The following is a 16620-nucleotide window of genomic DNA, read 5'->3' as shown; positions in this document are numbered from 1 at the left end:
CCTTAAAAGGAAGACCCTGCCATCTGTGACCCTATGAAGACATTTTGCTAAGTGAAATAAGCCAAACACAGAAAGAAAAAACACTGCATCATCTCACTTGTATATGGAATCTCAAAAAGTAGAATTCATAGAAGCAGAGAGTAGTTCAGTGATTACCAGCCTGGGGGGCAGGGGGAGAGACAGGGAGATTTTGGTCCAAGGGTACAAAGTTGCAGTTACATAGGTTGAATAAGACCTAGAGATCTAATGTACGGCATGATGACTATAAATGACACTGGACTGTGTACTGGAAATTTGTAAGGGACTAGATATCAGTGCTCTCAGCACACAGAGAAAAGGTAAGTATATGAGGAGACAGTTCTTCATTAGCTCATTTGTAGTAATCACTTCACTATGTACATGTATATCAAAGCATCACATTGTACGCTTTAAATATATACAAGTTTAATTTTAAACAAACAAAATGAAACCAAGAACACAGTCAGCAGAGGGAAAAGGCAACCTACAGAGTAGCGAAAAATGTTTGCAAATCATGTATCTGATACGAGGTAAAGAATGGTAATAAAGAAAGAACACCCACAGCTCAACACCAACAAAAACAAAACCAAAAACAACTGGATTTAAAAATGGGCAATGGACTTGAACAGAAAGTTTTCCAAAGGAAATATGCAAATGACCAACTGGCCCATGAGAATATGCTCAACACCAGCAATCACTAGGGGAATGCAAATCAATACACCAATGGATAGCATCTTCCATCCATTAAGATGGCTATTATCCAAGACCAGAAAATAACAAGTGTTGGCAAGGATATAGAGAAATTGGAATCTTTGGGAACTGCTTGTATGAATGTGAAAGGAGGCAATTGCTATGGCAAATAAAATGGTGGCTTCAAAAAATTAAAAATAGAATTACCATATGACCTAGAAATTGCAATTCTGAGTATTTACCCTAAGGGATATGACCCGGGACACAACCGGATTTTTTTGTACACCCATATTCACAACAAACATTACTCACAATAGGTAAAAGATAGAAGCAACTCAAGGGTCCACCAAGGAATGAATAGATCAATAAAATGTGGTATGTACATACAATAAAATATAATTCAGCCTTAAAGTGGAGGGAAATTCCAACATGCTACAACATGGATGAATCATGAAGACTTTATGCGAAGTGAAATAAGCCAGTCACAAACAATTACCATAGGATTCCACTTAGATGAGGTACTTAAACAGAGACATATAGTCATAGAGACTTAAAGTAGAATAGCGGTTTCACAGCCACAGGGATAAGGGAATTGAGTTTCTATTTAATGGGAATAGTGGTTCAGTTTTGCAAGATGTAAAGAGTTCCAGAGATTGGTTTCACAACAATGTGAATGTGTCTAACACTACTATACTATATTCTTAAAAATATAAATCCTGAAAGTGTAAAACTCCTAAAAGAAAACACAGGGAAAAGATCCTTGACACTGGCCTTGGCAATGATTTCTTGGATAAGGCCGACCAGAAGCACAGGCAACAAAAGCTAAAATAAAGAGGTGGGATTGCACAAAACTAAAAATCTGCACAGCAAAGGAAACAATAAATTGAAAGGGCAACTTTCACAGTAGGAGAAAATGTTTGCAAACAATGTATCTGATAAGGGGTTAATATCCAAAATATATGAACTATTTTTACAAGTCAACAGCAAAGAAGCAAATAATCCAATTAAAACTGAGTAAATGACCTGAACAGGTATTTTCCTAAAGAAGACATTCAAACGGCCAATAATTGTATGAAAAGGCATTCCTTACCACTAATCATCAGGGAAATGCAGACCAAAACCACAATGTGATATCACCTCATATCTGACAGAAATGCTGTATCAGAAAAACAAGAGAAAACAAACATTGCTGAGTAGTGAAAAAAAAAAAAAAGGAACACTTTAACACTGTTGATGGGAATGCAAAGGGTACAGCCACTATGGAAAATGCTATGGTGTTTCCTCAGAAAATTAAAGATAGGCCTACCTTATGATCTAGCAATCCTGCTCTTGGTTATACATCCAAAGAAAGTTAAGTTATTACCTCCAAGAGATATCTGCACTCTCACATTTATTGCAGCATTATCTACAATTACCAAGACTTGGAAACTGCCTAGATGTCATTTAAAGTATGAAAGAATAAAATATATACACACACACACACACAATGGAATACAATTTAGCCATAAAAAATCCTGCCATTTGAAAAAACAAGCTTGAATCCAGAGGGCATTATGCTAAGGAAAAAGTCACACAGGGATACACAAATACTACATGGTATCGCTTACATGTGAAAGTTCTATTAAAGGGACAAATTCATAGAAACAGAGAATAGAATGGCGGTTGTGAAGGGCTGTGGCGAGGGGAAAATGAGTAGATGTAAGTCAAAGGGTACAAACTTTCCATTATAATTAAATACGTTTTGAAGATCTAATGTAAAGCATGGTAAATGTAGTTAACAATACAGTATTGTATACCTGAAATTTTGCTGAGGATTTCTTCTAAGCATCCTCACCTCCTGAAAAATTTAACTATGTGAGGTGATGGATGTGTTAATTATCTTGTTCTTGGTCGTCATTCCACAATGTATGTCTGTCAAATTATCAAGCTGTACACTTTAAATATATAAAATTATATTAGAATATTTTATCACAATTAAAATTTTAAAAATATTTATAATCTGTAAGTACCTTTAATTTTTAAAATAAATCCTCCTCCCCAAATTTAATTTCCTAATATGCACAGAAAGCTACACTGAATAATGTCATTAATCATAAATTATGTAATCTTGAGCAGGTTATTTAACCTCATTGTCCTCAATTTCTTTTTCGGAAAACAGGAAAATGATAACACCTACCTCACAGAGTTATTCTCAGGGGTATGCACGTTAAAACATGTGAAGCACTTAGAACCTTGCCCAGCACACAGTGACCATTCAGTAAATGGTAGCCACCATTATCAGTATTGCATCTATAGTAAGAACTGTCCCCGAACAGTCTAAGGGCACCACTCTTTCTCATGAGCCTCCCACCACCTCTTCAGTTAGAAGACTGTGTGGCTAAGAAAAGTGGAGAGTGCGGTGGGGTACAGTGGTCCTGCAGTGCTGCCTGCGGAAGGAGCAGCCCCGGGGAAGGCGAGGGAACTGCAGGAGGGCTCAGGCCAGAATAAGCCCGAAAACACTGGGGCTGACACAAGTCTGGGATGATGAGACCCTCATTGGTAAAGACGTGGGCACATGCTCCTCTGAAGGGGGCACTCAGTCCTCCTCTCCTCCCAGCCAAAGCACCGGGCAAAGAGGGGAGAATATTTGGGGGCAGACATGCGTGTACCTGGGGTGAAAGGCGTTCCTCACTCTCCTCTGCTCTAGTTAGGGGTGTGGCAAACCAAGGGCCAGATGTCCCCCAGCACATGTTCATAGAAGATTGTTTTAGCAAGCAGAAACCCAAAGCATGGTATTCTGTTAATAGCCTGGACCCCAGGACACTGCCAGGTCTTGTCATCAATGGTAGACTGTGGTGTAGTGCACAAGTTAAGGTAGACTAGAGTCCCTAACCCAACTGAGGTCACCCCAAACACTGAGTCAGAGACCACATGTATACGGAGCTACAGTGAAACATGCAGTGACTATAACGGGGGGATGTCCTTAACTGGGGACACCCTTGTCAACTACCGCTTTCTGAATGTAAAATGTGGTAGTCACCATTTATGGCTCAGCATGGGGCAACGGCACAGGTGACTTCACTGATGACGCTGAGGGAGGCAGAGGCAAAGGCAGACTATGGCTTTGTTTGCTGGGAACTGACAGGCAGGACTCTTCTCTGAAATCCACTGTACTTCTGTGACACTCACAACTTTAGGGTTCAGAAAGCCATCGGGGCTTTTTTTTTAAGGATATCCAGAACTTGATCACAAACTAGGGGGCAAGTGAAGTAGGAAGCAAAAATGCAACAATTTGTTTCCAAACCAAGAATACTTTTTATTTGCTGATCAAAACCTCAAAGAAAATTCGATTAAAGAATTGAGGGAAGAAGGAAGAGCTGTTAGGATAAATGAGAAGCTCGTTCAGTTTATGACCCTGGGTTACAGAGTGACTGTGCATTGACTGATTATTTTTTGGTTTCTTGACATTTTTTGCCTTGAATTGTTCTACTCCAGTGTTAATTCGTGGTGTTTCTTTCTCTTTGGGTTTATACGTTTCCTAAGATTTTCCTGAAAAACACAACAATCACTGAGATAATTAACAAAATAAGGCGTACTAATGAAAGGGACACGACCTGAATTGAGGTGGGCACCCCCTGTTTTAGAGGTCCCGGTGGCCCACTGTCAATGCTTCCTCCATACCCTACCTCCTCACAGAAGGGAGGGGCCCAGCCATACACGCAGTGGCAGTTTTTTTTATTGTTGCAAACGCCTCGGCGGTTGCACTTGTCAGGCAAACAGTCAAACTTCAGGACTGAGCTATTCACGCAATTTCTATTAAAACATATTCGGTCCGTACCACAGGAGGTCCCATCATTTACCACTCCCAGGTCAGGTATCCCCATAGCTACCATGGACAAATGGTAGCCTATGCCCCAGCACATGAGGTTTTCCTCCTGTAGATGAGTGGAAATTAGAAGAGTATGATCTGGCATATCAGGGATGGTGTTGACATTTATACACTGTATCCTGCCACATAATATATTTTTCCTGGTACACTTCCGATATTCACGGACTCCTGAAACACCACAGTTCCCATACTGGTCACCTATTACGTTAAGGACATCATAGCACTGAAGAGGAGCCTCCATGGCATCAGGTCCAAAAATGCTTTGGCACTGCATATATCTGGCCTGGCAGCCCTTTTTGACACAACGGGCTTCGTACTTGCAAGGGGTTCCATCCTGCTTGTAAGTGTCACTTGGGCAGAGCCCTGAGGTCCCACTGCAGTACTCTGCGAGGTCACATTCATTTTCCTCCTTCCGACACATGTATCCAGATGGACGAAAGTGACAGTTATGACAGCAAAGTCCAGTGCTACAATTGGCACCTTGTTTGAATTTACAATCTGGTTGACAACACTGGTCTGTTTTACAGTCCTCTCCTGAACCGCAGTCACATTCCTCATCCTCTTCCACAATTTTGTTTCCACATCTCTTAACCACAAAGCCTAGTCCTGGGATATTAGTTAGACACTTTGCTCCTGAATGGACGTGTGCAAAAAACTCAGCATAACTACAGTTACTAAACCCAGTTCGTCCAGTGCCCATGATGCAATTATGCCTACCCTTACACTGGCAATATTCTGCATCATGGTTCATTCCCACACTATGGCCCAATACATGAGCAGTCCAAGTGGCAGGTGTGAGGACATTCATATCTAGAAAAACACTTGCAGATCCAGCATAAAACGTACTACACACAGTTCCCCAGGATTGTGCAAGAAAATCTGTATAAGTTTGTTTAATGTATAGATGTACCCAATCTACTGGAAATCGAGCATTTAGTACACTTGTTCTGTATACCATAAATTGGCCTAAAACTTGGTCTAACTTTGAAAAAGTCACTTTTATTTTGTTTTCATCTGTCCACACTTCCACACCAAATAGATGTATTCTCATACGGACATCTTGAAAGTAAGAGTCTGCGATCGCAGTCAGAAGAATGGCGTCATTCACGACTAGAGTAAGATTGGAGTTCAGGTACAAATACCTACTGTGATCAAAGACCAGGGCTAATTCCAAGTACTTCTGGTGCATGTAAGACTCAGTGAGGTCGCTTATCCTAGCCACGTTCTCCTGCTGGGCCATCTGCTTTACTGTGTCGTCATGACTTAAGCCACAGATCTGACTGGGAAATGCCTGCTCTTTCTTCAGGAGATACACCACATGTTCAAACCTGGAAGAAGCCCTGAGGGGCTCGATTTGATAATGCCTGGCATCGATTTGCAATATGCCTCGGAGCCCCCCCGTGCATGTGCTTAAAGTAGCCTCGGAATCCTGATTTCCTTCAACCAAGCCCATATAGTTGCAGTCGCTGGGTACATAAGGGTGATCCTCCCAGAGCTGCCCCTGCTCCGTGAAGGAGAAAACCTGCAGATTTCGGGCTAATAGAAACCTCTTGGGCCACAGGTGGAGGACATGGTTCTTGCCTTTTACCTGCAGGAGGTAGGACACGTGCTTGGCCACACCCTGCTGCTCTCGTCGGAAGCTCAGCTTCTTGGGGATGGTGACTTCATAGGAATCAAAGCCCCACTCCGGGTGGAAAACTGGATCCTTGCCAAGACAGTCAGCCAGGAGCAGCGCCAGGAGCAGCGCCAGGAGCAGCACCGGGAGCGAACGGCCGTGGGAGAGGAAGGGCCTCCCTGACCTCATGGCATCGCCTGTTCGCTGGTGAGTCAGCCCCTGCAACTGTGGCCTTGTGGGTCGGACTTGCAGGGACGCCGGGCTCCCCGAGCGCGGGGTGTGGGGGCGCCCGCCTTGGCCTGAGCTGGGTCCGGCTCAGCGCAGCTGGTTTTCACAACAGGCGAACGACAGGTGCACGCCCCCGTGTCCAACGCATGTAGTTCTTCTGAGAGGGGCCGTTAGGCGCACGTGGAAGGATCCAGGGGAGGAGCGAGTAGAGAATGAAAAGCGAGGCTCTTTGCAGGAGGGACGCAGAAGGGCAGAGAGCGGCGTGAGCAAAAGAGACGGAATAAAGACGGGGAGGAACAAAAGAGAACTTGTTTAAAAAAAAAAAAAATCTCAGTGTATCGTGTGCCTTTTACTCTGTTTCTAGAGGCCCTCGGGCACACATGATGTTTGCATCGGTTGACTCGAATGTTTAATAGCACTCTGAGCCCACGTCATCCAGCCATCCCCATTTTCCTGGTGGGCTGGCTTACAGTGGAAGGAAGGAGGAGCATGAGTGTGAGAAAATCAGAGGAGGCTCTGCCTCCCCAGCCTCCCAGGCCAGCGCCCGTGGTCAACGGATGAACTGGTGAGCAAAGCTGGAGAAACGCTGAATTCAGCAAAAGGCAGTCGTGGTCCCTTTAGGCTGAACTGTTCCAGGAAATGCTGCAGAGACACATGCCAGAAGGTTGTGATGTGAATGGTGGGTGAGGAAGGAAGATCACAGATCTAGACCACATCTTCAAGAAGCTGGGTGTGAAAGAGAGAGAAGAAACAGGAAGGTCGCTAAAGGGTTCTGTGTGGTAGAAAGAGGATTTGTTAGAATGGAAGGGTCCTGGCCATTCTCAATTGCTGGTAGGAAAACCCACAGGAGACCAAAAAAAGAAAAAAAAATTACAGTCGTTAAAAAAACAATGACTTAGAAAATAATTTACAATATGCTGTGTAAAATTAGCAGTGAATATATTGTGAAAATAGCAGTGTCAAAAATACATGAATAGTATATGCTATTTTAAAATACAACATACTTTCTGTATTTTAATGGCGTATCAACAGGTGGACAAACATACATTGAGAGTTCTGTCTGGGGGTTGGGAGGAGTTTACTGGAGACATATGCAGGTTGAGGATAAGAAAGCTTGCCTCTTCTACTCTATGGAACTAAGGGTTATTTCCATCTTTTACAATATATATTCACCTTTTACAATATTATTTTTGTAAATAAGAACTATGTCAAAGAAGGCTATTTCCACAAGGCTTTGTGTTATCAAACAGATGCTACAGAGTTTAGCCCAGAGACAATACTGTACCAATAGGAGTTGATGCATTAGATGATGAATTAGGAGTTTTTCATCAAGAAATCCTCCAGTGACCTAAAGAAAATGGTATAAATTTGAAAACGATGATAAAATCACATGGATACAAAAGATAGATTCCAGCTACCCTCCCCAGTTTAGGCTGCTGGGTGCTTGAGAAAATCTACCAGATTTACAGACTGGGGGAAACTGTCGTTTTTGGTTTCCAACCTGAACTAGGATCTCAGCACACTTGGTGATGCTTCCATTTGTCCCTAGTTAGCTCTGTCCTGAGTTCTCCTCTTCATCTCTCTCACTCTTACCACGCCCTCACCTCAGCCCCTGACTTTACAGGAAAACTGAGACTTCAGACCCGCCCTCCCTGACTGTCTACTCACTACACTCACAGCTTCCCCTGCCTGCCAACTGGGTCATCTCCACAGTACACAGGCCTCCTCCTTTGCTGATCCTTGAGGAGGATCCCTTTGAAGGGATCCCCTATCCTCTCTTGGAGGCTGAGCAGAGATGTCTGCTGGGAGTTTTCCTAACAGCACTTGAGAATGGCCAGGACCCTTTCATTCTAACAAACCCTCTTTCTACCACATGGAACCCTCCAGCGACTTTCCTGTTTCTTTTCTCTCTTTCACACCCGACTTCTTGAAGATGTGGTCTAGATCTGTGATCTTTCTTCCTCATCTGCCATTCATGTCACAACCCTCTGGCATGTGTCTCCTACGCATTTCCTGGAACTGTTCACACTAAAGTGACCACAACCTCCTTTTGCTAAATTCAAAAAAAGTCCATCCATGTTGCTGCAAATGGCAAATTTTTATTCTTTTTTGTGACTGAGTAGTATTCCATTGTGTGGGTGTGTGTATATATACATACATACAATGTGTGTTTGTATGTATATACTATACATATATATTATATCACATCTTCTACATCCATTTACCTTTGATCAACACTTTGGTTGCTTCCATACCTTGGCAATTGTAAATAATGCTGTTTTGAACATTAGAGTGCATGTATCTTTTCAAATTAGCATTTTTGTTTTTTTGCATGTATACCCAGGAGTGAAATTGCTGAGCCATATGATAATTCTATTTTTAGTTTCTTGGAAACCTCCATACTCTCTTCAATAGTGGATGCACCAATTTACATTCCCATCAACATTGTACAAGGGTTCCCTTTTCTCCACATCCTCACCAACATTTGTTTTTTGTGTTCTTTTTGATGATAGCTATTCTGACCAGTGTGAAGTTGAGATCTCATTGTAGTTTTAATTTGCATTTCCAGGATGATTAGTGATGCTGAGCATTTTTTCATGTACCTGTTGGTCTTATGCATTTCCTCTTTTGAAAAATGTCCATCCAGTTCTTCTACCCATTTTTTAATCAGGCTGTTTGCTTTTATTGATGTTAAGTTGTAAGAGCTATTTATATATGTTGGGTATTAACCCCTTATTGGTCAAATCATTTGCAAATATTTTCTCCAATTCAGTAGGTTGTCTTTTTGTTTTGTAGATGGTTTTCATTGCTGTGCAAAAGCTTTTAAATTTAATTGGGCCCCATTTGTTTATTTTTTATTTATTTTCTTTACTTTAGGAGACAGACCAACAAATACTGCTTCAGTTTATGTTAAAGAGTGTTCTGCGTATGTTTTCCTCTGAGAGTTGTATAGTATCTGTCTTACATTTAGGTATTTAATCCACTTTGAGTTTATTTTTGTATATAGTGTTAGAGAATGTTCTGATTTCATTCTTTTACATATAACAGTCCAGTTTTCCCAGCACCACTTATCGAAGAGACTGTCTTTTCTCCATTGTATATTCTTGCCTCCTTTGTCATAGATTAATTGACCAGAAGTTCATGGGTTTATTTCTGAGCTCTCTGTTCTGTTCCACTGAGCTACGTGTCTTTCTGTGCTGGTACTGTATTGTTTTGATTACTGTAGTTTTGTAGTGTAGCCTGATATCAGGAAGTATGATTCCTCCAGCTCCATTCTTCTTTCTCAAGACTGCTTTGGCTATTCGGGGTCTATAGACCTGGTGATCATCATACTAAGTGAAGTAAGCCAGAAAGAGAAAGAAAGATACCACATGATATCACTTACATGTGGAATCTTTTTTTCGAAGGACACAAATGAACTTATTTACAAAACAGTGACAGACTCACAGATATAGAAAGTAAACTTATGGTTACCAGAGGGGAAAGGGGGTGGGAATGAATAAAATACAAGCACATCACATAACAGAAAATTCAGGTAGCCAAAAAAAACCCAAAAAACAAATGGAAAGTTTCCTGGCCACATTATCAGACAGACTACTGCAAATTAAAGCTGCTGACTGATGCTACACCCATCGTGTTAGCAATGACTCAAGAGTAATAACATGAAGCTTTGGTGAGGGTATAGAATGATAGGAGATCTCTTACACTTCAGGGGCAATATAAATCAATAAGACCACTTTAGATACCTGCTTGGCATTATCTCATATAGTTGAAAATATGCTCTATGATCAGAAATTCCATTCCTACCCTACGGAAATGTGTACAAATGTACACCAGGATACACGGGTGTAGTATTACTCCCCAAACTGGGAATAATCTTTATTTCCAACTGTGGTGACTACTGCAATGGAGATAATGAATCAGAGTCATATGCAACCACATGGGTAAATATTAAAGACAAAATACAAATGAATTTATAAGTCAAAATCAGGCAAAACAACTTTATTTTTAGGAGTACATGCACAGTTGGTAAAAATAAATCAAGGATATAATGACCAGAAGTGTCAGGAAAGTTGTTACTTCTAGGGTGAAGGGAAGGGGCTATAATCAGGAATGGATGGGGGAGGGGCAGGGTATAGTTCCTTTAGCTTCCAGATGGCTCTGGTGTTGGTAATATATTTCCTCAGAAGTATTGTTTGCTGTACATATTTGTTAAACCATTCCTAAGACTTTTAAGCTCATTTCTGTACATATTACATTTCAATATGAAAAAATTTTAATATCATAATTTTTACCTGTTTCTGAAATTAGACAATTAAATATGCTTTATTAACACTAATCTTTAGGTTGACAGATTAGCATGGAGTCATAAAGATATTGTTGAAGGGATAGTGTGAGTAGATTACTTATGGCTAGATTTTTTACTCACATTGAAAAATATTTATATCACAAGTGTATTGTGTTCCTTTCTATGTTTTTCCTAAAAGTTAAAAAAAATAGCTTCAAATTTTTGAGATGGCCCTCATGATTCATTATATCCCTTTTGCTAGTGAATTAATGAAAAGGTTATTTTATGGATTCTAAAATGCCTCTGAATTATTCATAGTAGGATAAAACTAAGCACAACAAAAAGTAACATTTCTCTACAAACATTAACTTCTGAATCTGTCAGTCTGGGTTCAATCAGTAGAAAGAAATCCTACAGTAATTGAAAAGGGAAAATGTAATGTAAAAAATTATTAACTGTAACAAGAGAATGGAATAACTACAGATGGGCTATTAAAATGTTAAGAGAACTCTAAAGACTATTGGAACAGTGGCTTTAATACATAATAAAGCAGATATGATATGATATATGACATGATAAGTGATATGATAAAATAGGATCAAGTGTGATGGGATATGTTACGACATGTAACATGGCCACCGCTCTTAGGGGTGAAATAGAACATGCATGGGAGGAAGAGTGAACCTCGTCTTAGGGCTGAGATCCACATCTTGTTGGAGGGCACAGCCTTGGCTCCCTGAATGGCAGAGAAATCACTGAGGTGCACGCGGTTGGATGTTGCCAGAAATCCAACCTCTGAGGTACAGGGAAAAGCTGTTTCCAAGAAGGTGTCTCTCCAAGGCACTCTAGTGCACTGGAGAAGGTTGCTTAGGGGATCGTGCATCACTGAGGCACTCTAATACATTCTACTGTACAACCACCTGGGAAAAGTAAGTGGCTGAGATTGCTGCTGGCCGCTGGGCGCCTCTGGCTGCCTGCATTGCAGGACTAACACTTGGGAAACTACTTACACTGCAGGAGGAGCCTGTCAGGGGAGTCACTGGAACCAGGAGGGAAAACCTCCTGCTCCTAAGATTTCTCTCCAGCACCCTCTACTGATACAGCCTAGCATGGTGCCAGCCAACAAAGCTAAGATATTTAAAGGGCCCAGATCCACTTGCACAGAGCAGGCAGAAAGAATGATTCTGGAGCTAATTGGCAATAAATGGATAATCTAGAAAGTCTACTCTCTTAGTTTGCCCGTCAGGGCAGGCAAGATTACAGAATTCTAGTGAGAGCTCTATTTGCTCTCACCCAGATGTTTGAGGCCGGGACAAGGTGTGTGGATGGCACGCCTCAAGGATGATTCTTCCTGAAGCACCTGATGGAACAGCTATTTGAATGACTTTTTTCCCCACGAGTGTTCTCCATTTGGTCAACAGAGGTCTTCAAATCCATACCCTCAATTATTCCATTTTTCTCATCTGACTTGGGTAAATAGACTCCTGAACCCTATAGCCAGAATACGTGTAATCTCCTTCATAATTTGTTTGAATTCAGTTAATCACCAACAGGAGAAGTTCTGATTCCTTTAAAATGTTCTCTTGTCCTCTTGAATGGCAACAGGATATATTAGTTTATATGATCTCTTGAACATTTTATGTATATAATCAGTGGGTCTAGAAGCAATGACTTTTTTTTCTTTTCTTGCTAGAACTAGGACTTCTAGATCTAGTTGAATAGAACATATGAGATCTGGAAGAGAAAGAAAAATGCCATAGGATATCACTTATATGTGGAATCTAAAAAAATGACACAAATGAACTTATTTACAAAACAGAAAGAGATGCACAGACATAGAAGACAAACATAGTTACCAGAGGGAAAGGGGTGGGGTGGAGGGATAAAGTGGGAGTTTGAGATTTGCAGATACTAAGTACAATACATAGAATAGATAAAAAACAAGTTCCTCTGTACAGCACAGGGAACTATATTCAATACCTTGTAATAGCCTGTAATGAAAAAGAATATGAAAAGGAATATATATATATATATAAAACCGAATCACTATGCTGCACACCAGAAATTAATGTAACATTGTAAACCGACTATACTTCAATATAAAAAATTATAAATCAGTCAATCAATAAACACCTGTTTTAAAACAATGCTATTTACAAAGAAGAGCATTGACACACTCATTCTTCTCCAGAGTCCAGTAAAAAATGACCAAGAAATCTGCACAAGTGGAAATAAAGAGCGAGATACATAACACGAAGTCAAGGTTTAAGGCAAAATAACAGGCAAGTTCATATGAATTGATAGTATAAAATTAACAGATTCAAGGCTTTTATGCAACACCTATGGAGGAAAGAATAACTCCAGAATGATAAGCTGGGACAAGGTAAATAATAATAAGTCTTGGCTAAAGTGAAAGACAGGTGGACAGTGTCAAGAACCTGTCACTGGAGGTAGAACCTGACCTATCAGTAGGAAATTAGATTTTGACTAATTTTACTTTTCAGATTCAGGGGGTCTTGTTTAGATCACTCAAAGATTTAATGATACAAAAATAAATAATATATATGGAAATTTTAAAAAGTAAAGGATACAAATTACTTGTTTATCATTAAGTATGATGTTCGCTATAGATTGTGGTATATATCCTTTTTTAATTTTAGGAATTTTCTCTCTATTTCTAATTTGCTGTTATATTTCATAATTTTTATCATGAAGATTTAATTTTACCAAATATTTTGCTGAGTCTATTGAAATGATTGTATGGGTCTTTTTAAGGTGGTGACATCTAGTAATTGATTTACTAGTGTTAACCATTCTTTCTTTCCTGAAGAAAAAAAAAATCATTAGTCATGATGGGTTTACATTTATCATTATGAATCCATTGCTAGTTTTAGTTAGGTAGTCATTGGTTTACAATTTTTGTCTCTCTGCTAGTAGGTAGATCCATAATTTTCCTAACTTGTATTATCCTAGGGTTTTTTTTTGTCCAAGTTATATTAGACGTATGTGTTGAGTTGAAGGGTGTTTTCTCTCTTGTTAATTCTCTGGAAGGTTTATGAAAGACTCTATCTGTTCTTTCAAAGTTTCCGAACATATTAGAATAAATATGTTTTATGTTCATGATTTTTGTCTATTGTATCTGCCAAAACATTCTACTTTTATTTCCCCGATACTTGTTGGTTTGCCTTCTTTATAATTTTATTTAATTTAACTGTCTTTATTACCTTCTTTCAGTTAGTTCATTCATTTCTGCTTGTCTTGATTATGCTTATGTTCTATTTCTTTGGATGTAGTTTGTGGTTTTTTTGGTCTAATTTCTTGAATAAAATGCTTGGGCTATTGACTCAGTCTTTCTGCTGTGATGTAAGTATTTAGATGAGAGTTTCTCTACTTAAAAACTTCAGTTGCTTTCCACAGTTCAAATAATTTGTATTTCAAAAACAGTGGTACTATTTGACAAAATTTTGCATGGTTACTAAATGTCTTCTACCTTATTAATAACTGATTTATGTATACATTAAAATTTTTTTCAAATGTGCAGGGATGTTGGTTAGATTTTGACTTTTGTTTCTAATTTGATAGTCCTCTGTTCAGAGATAACTCTCTATATGATACTGATTCTGGAAGCTACACTAAGATTTATGATGGCTTCATATATGTACCATCTTTATGAACGTTCCAGGTATTCTTGAAAAGTTCATTAACTGTCATTGTGACAGTCAGGCCGCGTGTATGACAGGTGTTACAGGGGGATTCTTCCTCTCTCCGAGTGTCAGCACAGGCTCTGTTGACGTCCCTCAGTCAAACCACCAGGAGCACCCTGGCAAGTCAAACAAAGATGGATTTATCGATGCTTTTTGCTGCAAGGAACGTTGCACACTAAGGGGAGATGTGGTGTCTCAGTAAATGAGTGTTAGGGAGAGCTTATTATGGGATTTGTACTTGTGTTTGATGATGTTGAGGCAGGTTAAAAAATTGAGTATCTTAATGAATTTTATCAAAGATACAGGCATGGTCAGATATTCATGATTTTTACTAGGTGGGAAGAGTAGAGCAGAACTAAAGCTTTTTGATAAAGAAACAGCAATGACAAGTCAGGAGTGGGGGATATTTGGTAACATTTACACTTAGTAATTATTTTAAAGGTTGTTACTTTGGATTACCCATGTGTACCTTTTGGGGGGTGTATCTTTGCTATGTAAATGTGCTTTTTTCTTCAATTACATCCCCAAATTGGATTTTGTTGACAAATTTTCCATTGTTTTACTTACTAAATTTCTGATGATTTAGGGTAGACTTTTTAGCAAGTTTTCTTGGGTTGTCCAGGTGTGTAGTCTTGTTACCCTCAGATGAACACATCTTCTCTTCCTCATTTCCGGTTCTTAGATGTAAAACCCTGCAATAACCGCAGTAACTAGATTCTCATACAACACGATTACTGGTTGGTGTGCATCCTCTGAAAATTACTGTTCTTAAACCTTTTCTAGGAGTGAATGAAAGGGGTCATGGTGGAGAGAAAGGAAAGAGAGATGGAGAACATGAGCCAGTTCCATAACAGAGAGGCAGGAGCTGGGTCCTTACATCCCAGTGTTTGCTGGTCTCTCTCGTCTGAAATAGGCATGTTGAAGCAGGTGATGAGTTCCAGTGAAGAGCTTGCAAATCCCAGTCTGATGTTAGAACCCAGACTCAACCCCAACATATTTATGCTGAGGCAGCCAAGTGCCACCAGGTGGTGCCAAAGAGCAGCCAGGACCCTACAGGTGGACTCCAGAGCTCCTACCCAGCTAGGCAACAGCTAGCTTGCCTTGCTCACTTAACTAATTAACTTTGCATTTCTGCAGTCTCACATTTTATACCACTGAATTTGAAAACGTGTTTGCTTCATGGATCACCTATTGCAAATAACAGTTTTTAAGCATAAAATAATCTCCACAAATTCAATTTATGGAAACAAGTAACTGGAAAAGGAAGGAGGGAGGAAGGAAGGGAAGGGAATGGAGAGAGGGGATACAGGAGCCTTACCTATATTACCTCATTTTTGAGCACCTGCAATATTATAAAACATTGTTTTATAATTTTCTAATATAAAATTTTATGTCTATACATTATTTTTATACTATTAGGTGTTTATACATCTGTCAGTATTATAGATACATTTTATTGAAGTATAACTTATATCAGTAAAATTAAAAGATCTTAAGTAAATTTTACATGGAATTTTGAGTATGAGTACATTCATGTAATCACCACCCAGGTGAACATATTTTCAGTCTCCAGGAAGATTTTTCCTGCCCTCTTCTCAGTCAAGGTCCCTCTCGCACAAAACTACCCACCATTCAGATCCCTATTTACCATTGATTTGTGTTTCCTGAATTTGTATCATGGAATCAAACAATGTATTTAGTGTTGTCTGGCTTATTCTCCTCAACATTGTGTCAATGACAGCACTTCATATTGTTCCATGTTGTTCTTTCTCATTTCCGTGTAGTGTTCACACAATGGCGGCACCATAATTGATCCATCCTACTGCTGATGGTTGTCTTCGGTGTGGTTGCTCAAAGACAAAGTGGTAAAGAAACACACTAGTCGATCAGGAAAAGTTGTCAGGATTATCAATGCAAAATTCATTTACTTTGTGTTTCCTGCCCTCACACATGAATGGTAGGCTGTCAGTAGAAGTTTTTTAGAAATGTTACCCTTGGAGGAAAATGTTTGGGATAATGATGTATTGGCACCTTTCAGGTCCACCCTCTTCCTTTCTCCACCAAGATCTCTGCCCCAGGAAGCAGACTTGTATCAATGGATCAAGTCCAACAGGCTCCTGCATTTTGAGACTTCCACTTGGATTCGACAAATAGAAAGTCTGGGGTGGGGGAGATAGTGCGGTGGAGAGTGAGATGCAGGTGTTCATTT

The 16620-nt window shown here is 39.8% G+C and overlaps 1 protein-coding gene across 1 annotated transcript; it reads right to left on the bottom strand.

Annotated features, from left to right (window-relative positions):
* Positions 1–4003: 4003 nt before the first annotated feature.
* On the bottom strand, positions 4004–6420 carry LOC116666097 (disintegrin and metalloproteinase domain-containing protein 30-like). Its single transcript, XM_032488193.1, is given in 2 exon segments — positions 4004–4220; positions 4222–6420. Coding segments are annotated over 2 exon segments (2376 nt in total). The 5' UTR covers positions 6381–6420.
* Positions 6421–16620: the final 10200 nt, after the last annotated feature.

The sequence above is a fragment of the Camelus ferus genome, chromosome 9, assembly GCF_009834535.1.
Source record: "Camelus ferus isolate YT-003-E chromosome 9, BCGSAC_Cfer_1.0, whole genome shotgun sequence".
In the NCBI taxonomy this organism is placed as follows: Eukaryota; Metazoa; Chordata; class Mammalia; order Artiodactyla; family Camelidae; genus Camelus; species Camelus ferus.
Note: the sequence above shows the minus strand (reverse complement) of the source record. Positions and strands in the feature narration are given on the sequence as shown.